Source organism: Balaenoptera musculus, chromosome 5 (assembly GCF_009873245.2).
Source record: "Balaenoptera musculus isolate JJ_BM4_2016_0621 chromosome 5, mBalMus1.pri.v3, whole genome shotgun sequence".
NCBI classification, from domain to species: Eukaryota; Metazoa; Chordata; class Mammalia; order Artiodactyla; family Balaenopteridae; genus Balaenoptera; species Balaenoptera musculus.
In genome coordinates this window covers 7,291,060-7,312,509 of record NC_045789.1, presented here as the reverse complement: position 1 = coordinate 7,312,509, position 21,450 = coordinate 7,291,060, and the positions used below count along the sequence as shown (strand labels likewise).

The following is a 21,450-nucleotide window of genomic DNA, read 5'->3' as shown; positions in this document are numbered from 1 at the left end:
TTCATGCAAACTAAGTTTGACTTTCAGGCTGTTCTCCTAAAATAACCCATAAAATGTTGCCTCAAGATTTGTAACTCCACACTCCCTGGTGGGCCAATGTTATCATATATTGAGGAATATATGTATATGTATAGCTGAGTCACTTTGTTATACAGCAGAAACTAACACACCATTGTAAAGCAATTATACTCCAATAAAGAGGTTATAAAAAAATGGACCATAAATAAATGCCAGTGAGGGAAAGGTGTGACACCTGGGCAGTATCACCTTTTCTAGGACTGTATTCTGGGCCCTGTCTAGGTCAGTGTCCCCATTTGCCCAACTAGGGAAATCTCATGTGTCCTCAGCTATTTTACAGAACCAAAATGTACATACCCAGGGATAAAATTTCATCACATTTCTTTATAAATTACTGACGGAGGAAGGAGAGAGAAAGTTGCATAATAGAGTTTGGGAAGCACAAATAGGAGAAGGCTGGCACAAGAATGGGACAAACAGGCTTGAAGTAGCACCATCACAAAGTGAGGCTTTTCCACAAGTACAGAAGGAAGAATTGCCAACCTTTGCACAGACCCTGAAATTGCCGAAACATACATTTGCCGAAACGTATGTGTGTGTGCTCCCTGAAGGTTTCAGAATTTGTTAATCCTATTCCAGAATTAAGTAAAAAAAACTTAGCCTGAATTTTCCCTGACAATGTCTTAAGAAATAGATGTTTTAATCATGAGAGTGCTTTTTTAATGCACTTCCTATAGAATGGAAGATGAAAAATGCTAATGCAAGCATCTGACCAAGTGACACATTTTAAATGCTTGGTCTCTAATGTGTATACTGTCTTATAAACATGTCTCCAATCTTAAATTAAACCCATAGAAGAAAACAATATAACTCTTACACCAAAAGTGGCTTGAAAGCTACTTGATAGATTTCCTAGTAGCTACAGACTGTGGTTGATAAAATATGACTGTATCTCCAGAGTAAACTTCTAAAATCTTAATTTGACTAAAAAAAGCAAAAATTATTAATAATAATAACAATAAGGCTAGGCAAAGAATACTAAAGATGACTTTTCTCCATCAGGGTCTAGAAAGAAACAGATGGCACTTCCAAATTGGATAATTAGGGGAGAATTAAGAGTCTATTTACAGCAAGTGTGAGCACAGTATAAGAAAATACAAGGGATAGGTCAGTACCCCCTGGCTGGAAGCAGCAGTGGGTGGTTACCACCTACAGGCTTGAAAAGGCGAGGAGAAGGAACATTCTCTGGACCAGAGACAGAGAGGACTTTGTGGACAGGGCCACCTGACTCCAACTGAGGGACACAGCCAGCCTCTGGTAGGTCTCGGGGGGGGGGGGACGAAGACCTCTGACCTCATTATCCTCTGTTCCTACAATCTCCTACTGGGCTCTGCAATGGTGGAATGAAACTGCAAGTTAGAGAGGAAAGGAGGCTGTGATGAAATTCTTGCCAGTGTACCTTCTGGGCACGGAGCAGGGTGGAGAGTGGGGCGTGGATCCCAAGGGACAAGTACAAGCTATCAAGCACGCCTGCAAATACATTTGCAACTCAAATGAACACATGAAGTCTTTATTACTGAAAGTCTGAAATTCCAAGGCAGGAAGAAAAGCCTAAAAGTCAGTGAAATGTTAACTAATTATAAGAAAAACAGTCAATTAATTAATAAGGTATGAATAATTAATAAAGAATGTTTTTAAAAAACTTTAAGGAAACTGATGGCGGATTTTCCTTTTGGCAACATGGAGTAGGAATGTTATTGTGAAAGAAAGAATATGACCAAAGGGAATTTTATACGTGGGTCAATACGAAATCTGAGAAGTTTTGTCAATTACATGTATATTCTTAGAATACTTGAGGTTGGTGAGCTTCCCACTTTTAATGTGAACATAGTCATATAGGACAGAATTGTGGGAATGAACAAAATTGCTTACATTTCAGTTTTATGAGTTCAACTGCTGTACACTAAGAGCTTATGCTGACCTGACTTTATATAATGTAAAAATACTGTATGACATCACTTATATGTGGAATCTAAAAAATACAACAAACTAGTGAATATAACAAAAAAAGAAGCAGACTCACAGATATAGAGAACAAACTAGTACTTACTACTGGGGGGAAGTGCGAGGGGAAGGGCAAGATAGGGGTAGGGGATTAAGAGATACAAAGTAATTGGTATAAAATAAGCTACAAAGATATATTGTTCAACATGGGGAATATATCCAATATTTTATAATAACTATAAATAGAAAATAACTTTTAAAAATTGTGAATTACTATATTGTACACCTGTAACATATAATATTGTACATCAACTATACTTCAATTAAAAAAGAAGTAATTACAAAATAAAAATAAAAAAGTAGTAACCGCCTTTCACACAAGCCCCTGAACTGAAGCCGTCACCTCCCACATTTAGTAGCCATTCTATGCCCCTTATTCTCTGTCTTTTCATAACTGTAAAGATGTGGGAATTAAACCCTCAAAGTCTTTTCCCTGGTGCTCTGGTAACTTAGCCAATAATCACTTTTCCATCTTACTTTTCTTTCCATCCAAATAAGACTTGGTTTGGAACACTGGAGTGTGCAAACTTTTTAAAAAACTCCTCTCCTTTTGTTCGCATGCTAGGAATCACAAGCACTAACTTGTCCAGAATGCCAAGTCCCTCATCAGGAGACAGCCTTTCTTTCAGAAGTGTGGATACTGCTTTTATATAGAAAGGTTCTATATACTTGTTTTTAAAGAAATGAAATCACCCTCTACACATTGTTCTTTAACTCTGTTTTACCTTGATAACACATCATATATATTACCATTTGCCTAACTTCATATGTGATTATAATTTCTGTGTGTGCACCACATCCATATATAATTTTACGTAAACAATTTCCGCATGTTCTTTTGCTTTTTAAGGGTTTTTTTCCCCTTATCTCCTCCATCTGCCCTCCCATCCGCACCCCCAGAAATTCATGTGTATCTTTCTGTGACTTTTTCCATCTTCACATAGCCGTGTAATGACACGTGTCTACACACAAATGTGTGCACACATAGACACTTACAGAGGGTCTGCCCTTATATGTTTTACAAATAGTTCTATTATACCACTTCCCATTTTACTTTTCACACACAGTCTTATTTGGTGGAAATCCCTTTAGGTCAAATGGCAGAGAGCCAATTCGTCCTTTTTCATTACTGTATAATATTCCGAGGTGTGGTTCCACTATAACTTATTTAATTATTTCTCTACTGATGAGCATTGTTTACTCTGTTAGTCAGGTTCTAGTCAGGAGAGAGAAAACAGACTTTTTGTTTTATCACAGAGAATTTATTGTAAAGATTTATTGCCTGCCTGTAAACAATCACTAAGTAACAGAGAAGGGGGGGAAAAAAAAAAGAAAAACAGAACAGCAAGATATTACAAATTGGAATTGCAGGAAGCAGTCATCCCCCCTAGATCTGGGTGAACAAAGGAAAGAAATTGGAATTATTAAAAGCTTGGAAGAGGGGCCCCATGGAACTGAAACTCAGACTTCTGAGGAGGGAGCCAGCTGGCGGGTGCTGGTGTCTAAAACCTGTTTCTGCAGATGTGAGAAAAACTGCACAGGCTCAGCAGTGGTTGCAGAAAGCAACTGCTGCTGCCATGGTTGAGAATCGTTCAAACACGAGAAGCAGATAAGAAGCCAGCAGGAAGCAAATCCTGTTTTCTTTTCCCAAGCTTCCAGTTTCCCTGCAGTGTCCTTCTTCAGAGGGAGCTGGGTGCCTTTGCAGAGTCCCAGCTTCAGAGTAGAATTTAGGAGGGTGGGTTTAAAGGTTCCAGACATTAAATTAACAACTGGCACATCTTTATTGCCAAGATTTTTTGTCAGTTAAGAATAGAGCTGTATATTGTCCTTATTTACATATCCTTTTGTACCAGTGATTTTATTTCTCTGGAATAGATTCCCAGGAGTGAGATTACTGCATAAAATATTTTAAATTTTAACAGATGTTGCCAGATGTTTTTCTTGAAATGATACTGCAAAAATTCACACTCCTGCTAGCAATTTTTGAGAGAAATCTTTCTTCTTATCCCCACCAGAAATAGAGGCTATCACTCTTTTCCATTTTTCCAGCATAATGGGTATAAAGCAATGTCTTGTTACTTTAATTTGCATTCTCCTGACTGCTTGTGATTTTAAGTATGTTGTCATATGCTTATTAACAATCTGTAGTCCTTTTTTGTGCATTTCTATTCCTATCTTTCGCTTGATTTTTTTTCTATTGGGATTCTTTCTGTCACCTTTTTCTGTGACTAGACAAAACCTCTTTGACTATTATAGAAATTGAACTTTATCAGTCTTCTGTGTTGTACTTTTTTCTAACTCAATTGTTTGTTTATTCACTTTCATTTTTGTATTTTTTCCAATATAATGTAACCAGAAGCAACTTATAGCTTCTGGTTCCTGTATTAGTTATATAGATCTCCGTCACTCCAAGACTGCATTTATAATATAGGCTTATTTTAAAAACTTTATTATTTTTTACATTTTAGACTTTGTTTTATCTGGAGTCTGACTGTATATATTATTTGATATGGGTTTCACCTTTTCTTTCACATGGATAGCCAGTTGTCCAGAAGCATTTATTATATCAACTATCCTTTCAATATTAACTTGAATAGTAGTTTTTTAAAATGTGAAATTCTTATGCCTATTTTTGGATTTCTTGTTCTGGATTTTACTGATTTTAATTAATTCTTATGCCAATACCATATTGACTTAATCACAGTGACTTAATGTGGGCAGTGCTAGCACAAGGAGATGTCCTTTTTTTTCATTATTTTTTGGATATTCTCAGGCATTTCTTTTTCTATATATGTTCTTTAAGATCATTTTATCTATCTCCTTTCTACTTCCAAAAAGAAGAAATAAACCCCATTGGAGATTTCACTGGAACCACATTCTATTTATATGGCAATTTGTAGAGGATTTATATTTTATGAAATATTCTTGCCACCGAAGCATTTATTCAGATCATGATTTATACTCCTAAGATATGATACTTTATATTTTTAATAAGACTTTACGATTTCCTTGTTAAATTTATTCTTAAATGTTTTATAGATTTGGTTTTTATTTTTACATTTCTGGATATTTAAAACTAGAAGAGAGAAAGCTATTGATCTTGCAGTATTTCCATTAGGCTAGACTAAACTGCTGTATAAATAAATCCAGAAATGTGGTGGCCCCAAAAAAACACAAGTTAGGGCTTCCCTGGTGGCACAGTGGTTAAGAATCCGCCTGCCAATGCAGGGGACACGGGTTCGAGCCCTGGTCTGGGAAGATCCCACATGCCGCGGAGCAACTAAGCCCGTGAGCCACAACTACTGAGCCTGCGCGTCTGGAGCCTGTGCTCCGCAACAAGAGAGGCCACGACAGTGAGAGGCCCGCGCACCGCAATGAAGAGTGGCCCCCACTTGCCACAACTAGAGAAAGCCCTCGCACAGAAACGAAGACCCAACACAGCCATAAATAAATAAATAAATAAATAAATTTAAAAAAAAAAAAAAAAAAAAAACACAAGTTAATTTCTCTCTGGTGATGGTTTAGAGTGTGTGTCCCAAATTGGCACATGGCTTTTCACTGTGTGGTCATTCAGGAACTCAGGGGAATTCAGCTCTACCGTCTTTAGTGTGTGCTTCCTGGCTTGCTCTGATAGACACCATCCTAGCACAGAGCAGTAGGAAGGAGTATGGAGGAAAGTTTAGATGTACGGGACAAGCAGGAAACTGACAGTTGTTAGCTCTATCCACATCTCACTGGAGGGAATTTGGCCACAGGCAACCTGTAGCTGGAAGGAAGCCTGGGAGATGTAACGTGACTGATGATGTATACCTAATTACTATTTTCTTAGGACAGAAGAAGGGATAGTGGGTTTTAGGAAATTTAGTAGACTCTGCCATGATATACGTATCCTGTATCTAGCCATCGTACTGAAGTCTCATTTACTGCAGTTTTCTTTTATAACTAGAGGCAGTTGGAATTTCTATCATATCATATCAATCAGAGAAAATTGGTTTATTGCTTCTTTTTCAATAATTTTTTCTATCAAATATTTCACTTTCTTGTTGTTAAATTTGTTAGAAACTCTTAAGTCAAGTTGAATAATAACAAGAGCAAGCAGCCCTAATAGAATTTCTTTAATTAACATAGTTCTAGTATTTTACCATTTAGACTAATATTTGGTAATGGTTTTTAGGATATTGTCTTTATCACTTTTAAAGATTTCCTTCAATTTTTATTTTACCTAGAGCTTACATTATAGTAACACTGTCGAGGTTTGTTAAACATCTTAAATATAAGATCATAGTTTTTCGCTTTTGATGTATTAATCTAATGAATTGTTGATCGATTTCCTGATAAGGAAGTATCAGGAATAAATCCTATTTATTTTATTCCTTCAGCATTTTTTGGTACACTGCTGGTGTATCAAAGATACAGACTACTATTAGATATATGCTAATATTTTAAAAGAATTTTTGTGTCTGTAGGCCAAAATAAGACCAGAGCATAATTTTCTTTTCCCTCTTTATATCTTCTTGGATACTGTCTTAACACATTTGGAGATTAATTTATGCAGAATTAATAATATGGATTAAGGAAGTTTATGTTCCTACGGTCAAGAATACTGTAAATAAAATTAGAATTATGTGTTCTTTAAAAGTAAGATACAACTCAATTGTGAAATCATCATGCCCTTATCCTTTGCAGGGCATATAGACTTTTATTTACTTACCCAATCTCTTCTTTGTTAATTACCTATTCAAATTTTCCTCTTCTTGAATAAATTCTGACAACTTTTATTTTGCTAGAATGTGATTCATTTCCTTTAGGTATTCAAATTTGTTGTAATACCATTACATGCAGCATTCTCTTTTAATTTTTCTAATCTTTTCTGTGTCCTTGATTATCCTGTCTTATTTCTTACATATTTCTGTTCTCCTTAATAAGTCTTATAGGAAATTCATCTATTTTGTAATTATTTTCAAAAACCTGCTTTAAGAAATATTTCTTTATCCTTCTTATTTATATCCATTTAATGAGTTTTAGCTTTTATATTTTATTATTTCTTTTTACTGCATTCTTTTGTTACTGTGTTCTTTAGTAACGAAGGCTTTTGCAGTCATAAATTTTTATCTGGATATAGCTTTTGTTGTGTTGCATAGGTCTTAGTATAACATTTTCCAGAGTTTCTGTCTATAATTTTCCAGTTAGTTATTGCTTTGGACCAAGCATTATCTTAAAATGTGTTAGTTTTGAGGTGATCAAGATTTATTAGTAACATTTCAAATTTTTATTTCTAATTTTACTGACTCAATATCAAAAGAAGTACCCTATAAAATCTCTACTTGAAGATTTTTGTTGAGGTACTATTTGAAGCCACATAAATTTTTAAAGTATTTTTTATTTAAAGGACATGAGATTTTTAATACATCTATTGATTGAGTTTCATTGTATCATTCAGTTCCTCTGTGTCATTTATTTTTTGTTTACAAACCACATTGCTTTCAAAGACTTTTCTTCTATTTCAAGTTTTAATTCTTTAATTGTTCTCGCAGAAATAGTTTCATGGTCTACTTAGAACTTTTCAGATGACCCTCAAAATTGCCTCATTTATTTTTCTCCTTTCAAATATCTTGACTTTTAGCCTGGGGGGAGAGGGGGTGGGGCAGAGGACAAAGGAGGAAAACTACAGAATAGCATCATAGCAGTGGTCTGTGTGAGATTGTCTTATTCTGATTTCTGAACTCAGAAATAATTTGTTTTTTCCTTTAGTTTACATAAAAAATAAAAAACAAACAAACAAACAAATAAAACCCTCCTTCAAGCTTCCTTACTGCCCTCTTCTGATCGATGGATATACAGAGTATTCCTCTGTAGATAAATACAAGTCCACTGCATTATACATTCTTTAACACAGAGCATCCCCTTTTAAAGGAACTATGTCACCTTCCTTAGATTACAATATTAAATGTATTAAACCAATTTCGTAATGATTTCCTCATTTGGTAATCATTTTTTCTTGCTGGTAATAAAAATCCAACCATGTTTAGTAAGGTCAAATTTGAAAAACAATTAGTATATTAATAATAATAATCACAAAACAAAACTAACAATGTCAGATACATTCATATCAAACCAAAAATTAGAAATTTTGAAAACATTCTAACATGCTTATGAAACTAGAAGTCTCTCTCTCTGCATACTCTGAACAATCTGCTAAGATTGATCTACTAAGATAGCTCATCAACATTATTGCTTGAAGATCCCATAATTTTCATGTGGACTTGTCTGGAACTCTTGTTGGTTTCAGCTTTTAGTGACCTACAAGGTTACTATAATTTGGGTACCAGTAAGTTATGTTAGATTCTGAGACAGCTTCTATTTAATCTAAGGTAAAGAATTTAAACTGATCATAATGAAGTATGACAACCATATTTGGCTAATCTACAAAGAAGAATATGTCATTGCAATAGTAATGGGACAAGCCATTCAATTAATTAGTAGCAAATTGAACAGATTGCTTTGGAAGTGTTCCAAGAGGGAAAGTGCTTGTGGAGCTTTGCTTCAAAAGCAAGGCAGACCAGACTTCCTTAGTCCCCTTTGGTAGAGAGAAATTTGATTTTCCATCCTTGAATTTTATATGCCAGAATCTAATCCACAGTAGAGGTAGAATTGCAGGATAGAGAGGTGTTTATGTTGAAATTATGGGTCTAGTAACCTGTGATGATTGTCATGATTTTTGAGGGGCCTCTTTGGGTGTTTCCTCTACCTGTGAATAATAATGGAAATATTATAAACTTGTAATCTCTAAAATGTTTTCATCTATAACTCATTTGATCCAATCCCCAATATATTATCTGCCCATTTCACAGTGAGGAATTTGGAAGTCTGAGATCTCAAATACACTCCTGCTAGAACTAGTGCACGGGTACAGGTCTAGTTCAAGTCAAAACCCCACTTTATATCACCGCCGTTGCAGCAATAGGGTAACCTCTCTGTTCCCGTGTGTTAACTGGAATAGAAATAATAGACACCTTAGCCACGGCAAAAAGTTAGCCTTTGCCTAAGCTTGTTTATTTCCTTCAATGCCTAACCTTGTATTAAGAGGAAATAGAGCTAACTGATTTCAATGTAAAAGGTCTCTTGAAGTACGAGATAGTAAAGCAGAGGCTCCCTCCCATTAGACTGGGGGAGGCGGAAGCATATGAGAATTATCTGCTTATTACGACCTCACACTGAACTCATTCACAGTTGTGGAAGGACCTGGCTCTCCTTGTTTTTAATCTCAAAACACGACAAAGTCCCGTTTGGTTGGAAAAATTAAGTAATCTGATGCCAGATCAATTTCTTGTACAAATAGTACTTCTTGGTTCTTGCTGAAGAGTTTTCAATTCTCGTTCCTTGATCATGTTCTCAAATATCATGTAAAAATAGAAAACATAGTAAAACAACCAGGACAACCAAACTCCTCTCAAAGCCTGTTGTATCATTGACCTCTGTTCTATGCAATAGTGTGTCAAAATCCTCAATTTCACTGAGAAGGAAAGATGGATTGGTTTTGTTTTCTTGTCTCTAGAAGAGGAGTTGAAATGTCAGTAGAAAAGTACCTCTCTCCATCACCAGAGGAAGCTAATCAAGGAAAAATGTCTTCAGGGAACACACACATTAATCTCCAGCTGGATCACGGGGCTGTTACGAGGTGTAACTAATCGTACAGTTGTGACTCATCCCGGTCTGTAATAACATGCTCCACCGTGACATCCGTGGTTGGATGAGATGGATGTCGCATGTAAAAGAAAAAGTACTGTTCAGCTGAAATGTCTGCAAGCCTGTGCCGGACAATGACAGCTTGCAGTGAGTGCAGCAACTGTGTTTCCACAATAACACATTTACCCTGTGTTTCTGAAACTGTCTCGAGCAGTTATCACAGGACAATTTCAGACCCACAGGTTGTTATAACAGCTTCGTTCTCAAAAATGACCTCTGTCAAGATGCACTGTAGTTGTCTCCTCAGATCCATTGTGGTGTTCAGTCCAGATGCTCAGAAGTGTTTTTTAAAAAGAATCCTAAAGTGCTAAATACAGATCCTTCACAAACTTCTGGTTTCCGGAACAGGCTCTTCCAACAATTTTTCCACAGCAGGAAAGGGGTGCTGTGATCTCTTGGTATATGTACCACACATTCTGATTTGTCGGGTCAGTTTCCCGCCAGCTCTGGCCATAAGGCCCTGGACTGGCCCTGCTTACAGGCAACAGAAGGCCTCCAGGCTTTGAATGAGGTAGTGCCACTCTTCAAGGACCCATTCTACTTTACAGTTGTATGACTTTAAAAAAAATGTATCTATTCAAAAGCTTTTTTTCATGCTTCTTTCCTCTGAAATTGGAAATTCCTTAAGAGGCAAGAACTGAGGTATAATTTTTTAAAATTATACACTACCAAACGTAAAACAGATAGCTAGTGGGAAGCAACCGCATAGCACAGGGAGATCAGCTCGGTGCTTTGTGACCACCTAGAGGGGTGGGATAGGGAGGGTGGGAGGGACGGAGTTGCAAGAGGGAAGAGATATGGGAACACGTGTATATGTATAGCTGATTCACTTTGTTATAAAGCAGAAACTAACACACCATTGTAAAGCAATTATACTCCAATAAAGATGTTAAAAAAAAAAAAAAAACCAAACTTATTTTTAAGTTTTAAATTTTAAAATAATTTCTAAGTATTTTTAATTTAAATGATTAAATGTTTTAAAATTTTAAATTACCTTTAATTTTTTTAAAATTTTGAAAATAAAATAACTGAACAGACAGATAAAATGTATTTTAGCAGAACAGGAGTTAGATGTTATGCACCATGTACCCAGTATGCAATATTTACTGACACTGAGAACCGGAATTTACTGGTAGAAGAAGAAAAGGGGAAATAATGGACTATATTTTCATTTCTAATTCTATTTCCAAGGAACTTCATATGTTTTTCTAGAGAAATAAGTGTTTCCTGGAAATAAATACTCCTAGACTGATATATAACCTGATAATAATTGAAACATTTTCAAAAGGACACCGATATATACTAGAGAAATAAAATTTGGTAAAAGAAATACCATCCTGTGTAAGCAATTTTTATGTCTGTTAGAACAATACAGAGAACATCTACACATTGGCCTGTGCTGTGCTTTCTTTTCTCAGCAGCAAAGAATACTGCTATATTTTAAATCAATGTCTCTAATTTTATTTTTCAGAATGACAAATCCCCAGGGCGATCTGCAAGTCGATCAAGTAATATTTCAAAAGTAGGTGAACTGTATTCACTTTCTTAATTGTTTATTAATTTACATATTTTATGAGTTCAAGTAAATACTTTCTAACATTTAACCTGCTACTCTTATCTGTGAGCAATACACAAACATGACTTGTTAATGATCTTAAATATTTTAAGAGTTTACTGTGATTGATTTCATACAGCAAAATGAGTGAAGCTATTTTTCCTCTTCAGTGCTGTATGCAAAAGATAATTTGCTACTTTCCGAGTGTCACTCAAAATATGTTTCTTCTCTCACTTCGGCTCAGAAAGCTACCACACGCCCAAGGTGAAACTCTATCAACATCATGGTACAATTCCCATGAATTCAATTTTTCCAGGAGTATGGGCTCAACTATGCTGGAATCTAACCAGGACATGTTTTAGAAAACAATTTAATTTAAGACACTAGTTTGGTCATATTTGCTTTATAGAGTCGATGGATGAATAAACCAAAATACTCCCTAGACTGCCTATAAATCCAAGCAAGACACGAGGGTGTTGAAAATCTCATGGCATGGGAGAGATCCTCTAGATTTTTATTTCTCCTAGAAAACAAAAATTAAGAGCTATTCTCTAAGATGAGGCACTATGCAGTTTATAGACTTGGTACTTGGGGAGTGAAAAATCATCTAGAGCCATTTGTGAAATTGGAAAATTATGACTTCCAAAAATATAATTCTGACAAAGCTGAATTTACCATGACGAGAACTTCCACAGCAGGGCCCCTCACTTGCCAACACCACAGCCCTGAGCTCCATTTTGTAAATGTAATTTTGTATTATTTTCCTTCAAGGGGGCCCCCAAAACAGCAATAAACCATAGGCACTACAGAACACAGACCCACTTCCATAGAAAAGTTTTTGTTTTGTTTTGTCTTGTTTTCACAAACAAAGGACTTTATTACAAATTGAAAAATAGCAGTAGCCAGATTATCAGCATTTTCTTAAGTGGGATTCCTGAGGCTGATTCTTATGAGACCATGTTAAGATGGTCAGTTGACACCCGTCAACACGCTGGGTTGAGTATGGGAATGGAATCCTGCTCTTAGGAAACTCTAGTGTTTTTAATACACAGTAAGGATGCCTGTCCAGCGCTCCATAGGGAGACCACATCACTGTGTTGCAATGCTCTCCACTGTACATGCGTAGTAAGATAGTCCAGAACAAAAGCAGTCAATGTTTCTGCTTCCAAGACATGCAGAGATGCAAGAGACCCACAGAGAATTGTATCTCAGTAGTTGGAACTGTACATCTCTAAGGACATTGCAATCTGGCCACCTTCCTAACATTTGAGAGCCCATGTGGCCCAGTGGTTAAAGCACTAGCCGTTCAGACGGAGGACGTGAGTCTAAGTCGCCACTGTCACTTCCTACTTATGGGACCCGAGACACTCACTTAACCGCCCTGAGACACACTTGCCTCCACTGGGACATGAGGCGATGGTATCAGTCATTGAAGGTTTTCTTAAGTGGTTGTAAATCAAAACAATACCTTTCAAATGTCAATCGTCTCCATCACATCACGGAGAGCCTTCCCTGCAACTACAGGGCGTCGTCAGCTTTCTGAATGTGAGTGTTAATGTTGACCTACAAACCTGTAGGCAGTACTGGCAACTCCTTTGTCATGACAGTTGCTTCATGATCCAGGGGTAAAATTGTATCTGCGTTTCCAAACGGCTGTTTGACTTTGACATAATGCAGCTTGTTCATAGCTTTTACCTTTTCATTTATTCTTTAAGAAAAAGTCAGAAGTGTAGTTTCCCTTCTATGAATTCGCCTTCCAGGCTCTGATACATGTTTTGTGTGTGTATTTGCATCTCCAAGAGCAACGCTCTTGATTTTATTGGTACATACTATTGATTTTATTACTGTTTAATGTATATCTTTCATGTACATCTTATTACTCTCAGAAATACTTTTTTCTTTTGTATTAACAGTATTCACAGACTATTGATAACACTTTTAAAATAGGAGTAGTATGAAGAAATTTTATTCAAAGATGATACAAGTTTGGGACAATAAGACAAGTGTGAGCTGTCATCAGTCTAACAACTATTTGCTAATCCATATTCTATGAGATGACCTGCAAAAGGTATTAGATATAAATATTGGGTGTTATCCATTTTGATGGTAATTTATCTTAGATTAGGAACATGAACTGGCAGGTCTTATTGACTGGTTTGCCAAACTGCATCATAAATGTTCTAGACTCATTCTTTTTTTTTTCAATTATGACTAAACAGTTTATTTGATACATTTTAATTGCAGGCTTGTGTGGGAGACAATTAATGATAAAATGCATTCTATTCAGAGAGAAAAGAAAAGCTCTCCCCTTAAACAGTCATTGTAATTGTACAGTCACAAAAACTCAAACCATCACACGCCCATGGGGGTGAAAATATTTCAGTGTGCTTAAGTTTATTAGACTTAAGACAATATATTGCTACTTTTACTTATATTCAGAATGACAGCCACAAATCCTAAATCCACTGTTGAGCCCTCACTACTTTTTAATGAATTACTAAGTGATAAACTCTTCATTAAGACCACATAACTTACCAAGAAGGAGGTGGCAAATTCTAGTAATATTTGAGTCCTTTAACTTTTTTATTTTTAACATCTTTATTGGAGTATAATTGCTTTACAATGGTGTGTTAGTTTCTGCTGTATAACAAAGTGAATGAGCTATACATATACATATATCCCCATATCCCCTCCCTCTTGCGTCTCCCTCCCACCCTCGCTATCCCACCCCTCGAGGTGGACCAAAACACCAAGTTGATCTCCCTGTGCTATGCGGCTGCTTCCACTAGCTATCTGTTTTACATTTGGTAGTATATATAAGTCCATGCCACTCTCTCACTTTGTCCCAGCTTACCCTTCCCACTCCCCATGTCCTCAAGTCCATTCTCTACGTCTGTGTCTTTATTCCTGTCCTGAACCTAGGTTCTTCATAAACATTTTTTTTTTAGATTCCATATATATATGTGTTAGCACACAATTTTGTTTTTCTCTTTCTGACTTACTTCACTCTGTATGACAAACTCTAGGTCCATCCACCTCACTACTAATAACTCCATTTCGTTTCTTTTTATGGCTGAGTAATATTCCATTGTATATATGTGCCATATCTTCTTTATCCATTCATCTGTTGATGGACACGTAGGTTGTTCCATGTCCTGGCTATTGCAAATAGAGCTGCATTGAACATTGAGGTACATGACTCTTTTTGAATTATGTTTTCTCAGGGTATATGCCCAGTAGTGGGATTGCTGGGTCGTATGGTAGTTCTATTTTTAGTTTTTAAGGAACTTCCATACTGTTCTCCAAAGTGGCTGTATCCATTTACATTCCCACCAACAGTACAAGAGGGTTCCCTTTTCTCCACACCCTCTCCAGCATTTATTGTTTGTAGATTTTTTGATGATGGCCATTCTGACCAGTGTGAGATGATACCTCATTGTAGTTTTGATTTGCATTTCTCTAATGATTAGTGATGTTGAGCATTCTTTCATGAGTTTATTGGCAGTCTGTATATCTTCTTTGGAGAAATGTCTATTTAGGTCTTCTGCCCATTTTTGGATTGGGTTGTTTGTTTTTTTGACATTGAGCTGCATGAGCTGCTTGTAAATTTTGGAGATTAATCCATTGTCAGTTGCTTCATTTGCAAATATTTTCTCCCATTCTGAGGGTTGTCTTTTCATCTTGTTTATGGTTTCCTTTGCTGTGCAAAAGCTTTTAAGTTTCAGTAGGTCCCATTTGTTTATTTTTGTTTTTATTTCCATTTCTCTAGGAGGTGGGTGAGAAAGGATATTGCTGTGATTTATGTCATAGAGTGTTCTGCCTACGTTTTCCTCTAAGAATTTGATAGTGTCTGGCCTTACATTTAAGTCTTTAATCCATTTTGAGTTTATTTTTGTGTATGGTGTTAGGGAGTGTTCTAATTTCATTCTTTTACATGTAGCTGGCAAGTTTTCCCAGCACCACTTATTGAAGAGGCTGTCTTTTCTCCATTGTATATTCTTGCCTCCTTTATCAAAGATAAGGTGACCATATGTGCGTGGGTTTATCTCTGGGATTTCTATCCTGTTCCATTGATCTATATTTCTGTTTTTGTGCCGGTACCATACTGTCTTCACTACTGTAGCAATGTAGTATAGTCTGAAGTCCAGGAGCCTGATTCCTCCAGCTCTGTTTTTCTTTCTCAAGAGTGCTTTGGCTATTCGGGGTCTTCTGTGTTTCCATCCAAATGGTGAAATTTTTTGTTCTAGTTCTGTGGAAAATGCCATTGGTAGTTTGATAGGGATTGCATTGAATCTGTAGATTGCTTTGGGTAGTATAGTCATTTTCATGATGTTGATTATTCCAATCCAAGAATGTGGTATGTCTCTCCATCTGTTTGTATCATCTTTAATTTCTTTCATCAGTGTCTTATAGTTTTCTGCATACTGGTCTTTTGTCTCCCTAAGTAGGTTTATTCCTAGGTATTTTATTCTTTTTGTTGCAATGGTAAATGGGAGTGTTTCCTTAATTTCTCTTTCAGATTTTTCATCATTAGTGTATAGAAATGCAAGAGATTTCTGTGCATTAATTTTGTATCCTGCTACTTTACCAAATTCATTGATTAGCTCTAGTAGTTTTCTGGTAGCATCTTTACGAGTCTCGATGTGTAGGATCATGTCATCTGCAAACAGTGACAGCTTTACTTCTTCTTTTCTGATTTGGATTCCTTTTATTTCTTTTTCTTCTCTGATTGCTGTGGCTAACACTTCCAAAACTATGTTGAATAATAGTGGTGAGAGTGGGCAACCTTGTCTTGTTCCTGATCTTAGAGGAAATGGTTTCAGTTTTTCAGCATTGAGAATGATGTTGGCTGTGGGTTTGTCATACATGGCCTTTATTATGTTGAGGTAAGTTCCCTCTATGCCCACTTTCTGGAGGGTTTGTATCATAAATGGGTGTTGAATTTTGTCAAAAGCTTTTTCTGCATCTATTGAGATGATCATATGGTTTTTCTCCTTTAATTTGTTAATATGGTGTATCACATTGATTGATTTGGCTATATTGAAGAATCCTTGCATCCCTGGGATAAATCCCACTTGATCATGGTGTATGATCCTTTTAATGTGCTGTTGGATTCTGTTTGCTAGTATTTTGTTGAGGATATTTGCATCTATGTTCATCAGTGATATTGGCCTGTAGTTTTCTTTCTTTGTGACATCTTTGGTTTAGGTATCAGGGTGATGGTGGCCTCGTAGAATGAGTTTGGGAGTTTTCCTCCCTCTGTCATATTTTGGAAGAGCTTGAGAAGGATAGGTGTTAGCTCTTCTCTAAATGTTTGATAGAATTAGACTGTGAAGCCATCTGATCCTGGGGTTTTGTTTGTTGGAAGATTTTAATCACAGTCTCAATTTCAGTGCTTGTGATTGGTCTGTTTATATTTTCTATTTCTTCCTGGTTCAGTCTCAGAAGGTTGTGCTTTTCTAAGAATTTGCCCATTTCTTCCAGGTTGTCCATTTTATTGGCATATAGTTGCTTGCGGTAATCTCTCATGATCCTTTGTATTTCTGCAGTGTCAGTTTTACTTCTCCTTTTTCATTTCTAATTCTATTGATTTGAGTCTTCTCCCTTTTTTCTTGATGAGTCTGGATAAAGGTTTATCAGTTTTGTTTATCTTCTCAAAGAACCAGCTTTTAGTTTTACTGATCTTTGCTTCGTTTCCTTTATTTCTTTTTGATTTATTTCTGATCTGATCTTTATGATTTCTTTCCTTCTGCTAACTTTGGGGTTTTTTTGTTCTTCTTTCTCTAATTGCTTTAGGTGTAAGCTGAGGTTGTTTATTTGAGATGTTTCTTGTTTCTTGAGGTAGACTTGTATTCCTGTAAACTTCCCTCTTAGAACTTCTTTTGCTGCATCCCATAGGTTTTGGGTCCTCATGTTTTCATTGTCATTTGTTTCTAGGTATTTTTTCATTTCCTCTTTGATTTCTTCAGTGGTCTCTTGGTTATTAAGTAGTGTATTGTTTAGCCTCCATGTATTTGTATTTTTTACAGAATTTTTCCTGTAATTGATATCCAGTCTCATAGCGCTGTAGTCGGAAAACATACTTGATACGATTTCAATTTTGTTAAATTTACTGAGGCTTGATTTGTGACCCAAGATATGATCTATCCTGGAGAATGTTCCATGAGCACTTGAGAAGAAATTGTATTCTGTTGCTTTTGGATGGAATGTCCTATAAATATCAATTAAATCCACCTTGTTTAATGTGCCATTTAAAGCTGTGTTTCCTTATTTATTTTCATTTTGCATGATCTGTCCATTGGTGAAAGTGGGGTGTTAAAGTCCGCTACTATTATTGTGTTACTGTCGATTTCCCCTTTTATGGCTCTTAGCATTTGCCTTATGTATTGAGGTGCTCCTATGTTGAGTGTCTAAATATTTACAATTGCTATATCTTCTTCTTGGATTGATCCCTTGATCATTTTGTAGTGTCCTTCTTTGTCTCTTGTAATAGTCTTTATTTTAATGTCTATTTTGTCTGATATGAGAATTGCTACTCCAGCTTTCTTTTGATTTCCATTTGCATGGAATATCTTTTTCCATCCCCTCACTTTCAGTCTGTATATGTCCCTAAGTCTGAAGTGGGTCTCTTGTAGACAGCATATGTATGGGTCTTGTTGTTGTATCCATTCAGCCAGTCTGTGTCTTTTGGTTGGAGCATTTAATCCATTCACATTTAAGGTAGTTATCGATATGTATGTTCCTATTACCATTTTCTTAATTGTTTTGTGTTTGTTTTTGTAGGTCTTTTCCTTCTCTTGTGTTTCCTGCCTAGAGAAGTTCCTTTAGCATTTGTTGTAAAGCTGGTTTGCTGGTGCTGAATTCTCTTAACTTTTGCTTGTCGGTGAAGGTTTTACTTTTTCTGTTGAATCTGAATGAGATCCTTGCTGCGTAGAGTAATCTTGGTTGTAGGTTCTTCCCTTTCATCACTTTAAGTATGTCTCACCACTCCCTTCTGGCTTGCAGAGTTTCTGTTGAAAGATCAACTGTTAACCTTATGGGGATTCCCTTGTCTGTTATTTGTTGTTTTTCCCTTGCTGCTTTTAATATTTTTTCTTTGTATTTAATTTTTGATAGTTTGATTAATATGTGTCTTGGCGTGTTTCTCCTTGGATTTATCCTGTATGGGACTCTCTGTGCTTCCTGGACTTGAGTAACTATTTCTTTTCCCATATGAGGGAAGTTTTCAACTATAATCACTTCAAATATTTTCTCAGTCCCTTTCTTTTCCTCTTCTTCTTCTGGCATCCCTCTAGTTCGAATGTTGGTGTGTTCAATGTTGTCCCAGACGTCTCTGAGACTGTCCTCAGTTCTTTTTCTTCTTTTTTCTTTACTCTGTTCTGCAGTAGTTATTTGCACTATTTTATCTTCCAGGTCACTTATCTGTTTTCTGCCTCAGTTATTCTGCTAATGATTCCTTCTAGAGAATTTTTAATTTCATTTATTGTGTTGTTCATCATTGTTTGTTTTCTCTTTAGTTCTACATCCTTGTTAAACATTTCTTGTATTTTCTCCATTCTATTTCCAAGATTTTGGATCATCTTTACTATCATTATTCTGAATTTTTTTCCACGTGGTCTGCCTATTTCCTCTTCATTTGTTAGGTCTGGTGGGTTTTTACCTTGCTCCTTCATCTGCTGTGTGTTTCTCTGTCTTCTCATTTTGCTTAACTTACTGTGTTTGGGGTCTTCTTTTCACAGGCTGCAGGTTCGTAGTTTCTGTTGTTTTTGGTATCTGTCCCCAGTGGCTAAGGTTGGTTCAGTGGGTTGTGTAGGATTCCTGGTGGAGGGGACTGGTGCCTGTGTTCTGGTGGGTGGGGCTGGATCTTGTCTTTCTGGTGGGCAGGACCCTGTCTGGTGGTGTGTTTTGGGGTGTCTGTGAACTTACTATGATTTTAGGCAGCCTCTCTGGTAATGGGTGCAATTGTGTTCCTGTCTTGCTAGTTGTTTGGCATAGGGTGTCCAGCACTGTAGCTTGCTGGTTGTTGAATGGAGCTGAGTCTTAGTGTTGAGGTGGAGATCTCTGGGAGAGCTTTTGCTGTTTGATATTACATGGAGCCAGGAGGTCTCTGGTGGACCAATGTCCTGAACTCAGCTCTCCCACCTCAGAGGCTCAGGCCTGCCACCCGGCCGGAGCACCAAGACCCTGTCAGCCACACGGCCAGGTACGTGGGGAGTTTCTTGCCTTTTGGGAAGTCTGAGGTCTTCTACCAGCGTTCAGTAGGTGTTCTGTAGGAGCTGTTCCACATGTAGATGTATTTTTGATGCATTTGTGGGGAGGAAGGTGATCCCCACTTCTCACTCCTCTGCCATCTTGAAGGTCTCCTCAAGTCCTTTAACTTTTAAAGTGGTGGAAAAAAAGACATTAAAGTAGAACAAGGGTATTTTTTCTCTAACTTTGTCAAAATAATTTTTATGTCAAAAAAAGACTGAGTTTCTCAAGGGTGTGATCATCAGCATAACAGAGTAATTAAGAGTATATATTCAGAGTAACTGCTTAGCAGCATATTTAACTTCCTTAGTAACTTTATTTGTAAAATAAGAATATCTAACAGTATCTCTCTCAGAGGGGTACTTAGCACAGTACCCAGCACTGTGTAAGTATGAGCTGCTCTTATTATGGGGCTCTTAATACTGATGTCTCACAGTACAGTAAGTACTCAGTAATCTTTTTGTGAGCAAGTGAATTTGTGACACGGGTTATAGTATATATATTGTTTTCTCAGCGGAATAAGAATAAGTAACAGATTGGACAGGATTAAGTTAAATTTAGGATTAAGTAAAACGTTTGTGATGTGACATAATTTTATTGAAAAAATACTGCACATTCTTGTTTCATTAAAAAGTGCATGTGTTTTTAACAATAAAAATTCTGTTAGGTCAGTAGCACTAAAACTCATAATGGGCATCTTCCTTAACTGTTGTCAAGTTTGTGCCATCCCTGATCCTTTGATAAAGGGAAGTCACAGTTCAGAGGACTCCTTCCAGGCTGGGGTAGCAGAACCATCCTGCATGCCACTGAGTCTGCTTTCCTGCCTGTTTCCTACAGTTTCTTAATGAATCAGACCTTCTCGTCATTAGTATTTGTGGAATGTCTCCGTCAGCAATCTTATTCTATACTGGGAATGACGGAGTCATGAAAAAGTCCCCTCCAAATCCTCAGTGAGCTTACAGAGAAGGAGTTGAGATATGACATAGATATATAACTTGTAATTTAATATATACGTACATTATAATTTAATATATATTAAGTAGAACTATGTGCAAAAAAGATAACAGAGCAAGCAACCCTGCGCCTCTCACCTTTAGAAAGGCCTGGCCTTTGGTTGGCATCTGGGATTTCAGGAGTGGGGTACCACCACCCTAACCGGTAAGAATGGCGCATGATGCCTAAATTGTGCAAAAAAGACAGTTTATCCTAGATTCCTGCTTTCCTTCTGGGAGTCTGGGGTTTGGGTACATGCTAGACAGTTGGTACCTATAAGACCAGCCCCCAGTAAAAAGTTGGAACACTGGGTCTCTCACGAGTCTCCCTGGTAGACAGCACTTCTCATCTGTTCTCACAACTCACAGCTGCAGGAATTAAGCGCATCTGTATGACTCCCCTGGGAGTAAACTTGGGGAAGTTTGGAACTCTGTTCCTAATGTCCTCTGGACTTCACCCCGTGTGCCTTTTTCCTTTGCTGATTTTGCTTTGTGTCCTTTCACTGTAATAAACCGTAGGGATGAATATGGCTACAAGTTCAGTCCTATGAGGGGTCCTAGGAGATCAGATCACTGCCCCTGGGCATAGTCACGGGACCCTCTGGTGCTCCAGCCAAAAGAGTACAGACCGCAGGCTGTGGGAGTTCAGAGAATGACCGCTTCCGTCTGGTGACAGGATAGCACTAGGGAAGAACTGTATATAAACAGGGACTTGAAGGAGGGGTGTGACTTGATCAAAAACAAGGAAAGTATGTTTAAAGGCATATAAGTACAAGGCATGGAAGCCAGAAAACATGGATTAGAAGAAGAAAGGTACTCAAAATA

General features: G+C 36.9%; 1 protein-coding gene across 1 annotated transcript in view; it reads left to right on the top strand.

Annotated features, from left to right (window-relative positions):
• The window catches only part of MARCHF1 (membrane associated ring-CH-type finger 1), a 338,485-nt gene that overhangs the window by 131,883 nt on the left and 185,152 nt on the right, over window positions 1-21,450 (top strand). The window contains exon 2 of the mRNA XM_036853192.1: window positions 11,300-11,350. Coding sequence (XP_036709087.1) covers window positions 11,300-11,350 — 51 coding nt within the window. The remainder of the gene's footprint in view (window positions 1-11,299; window positions 11,351-21,450) is intronic.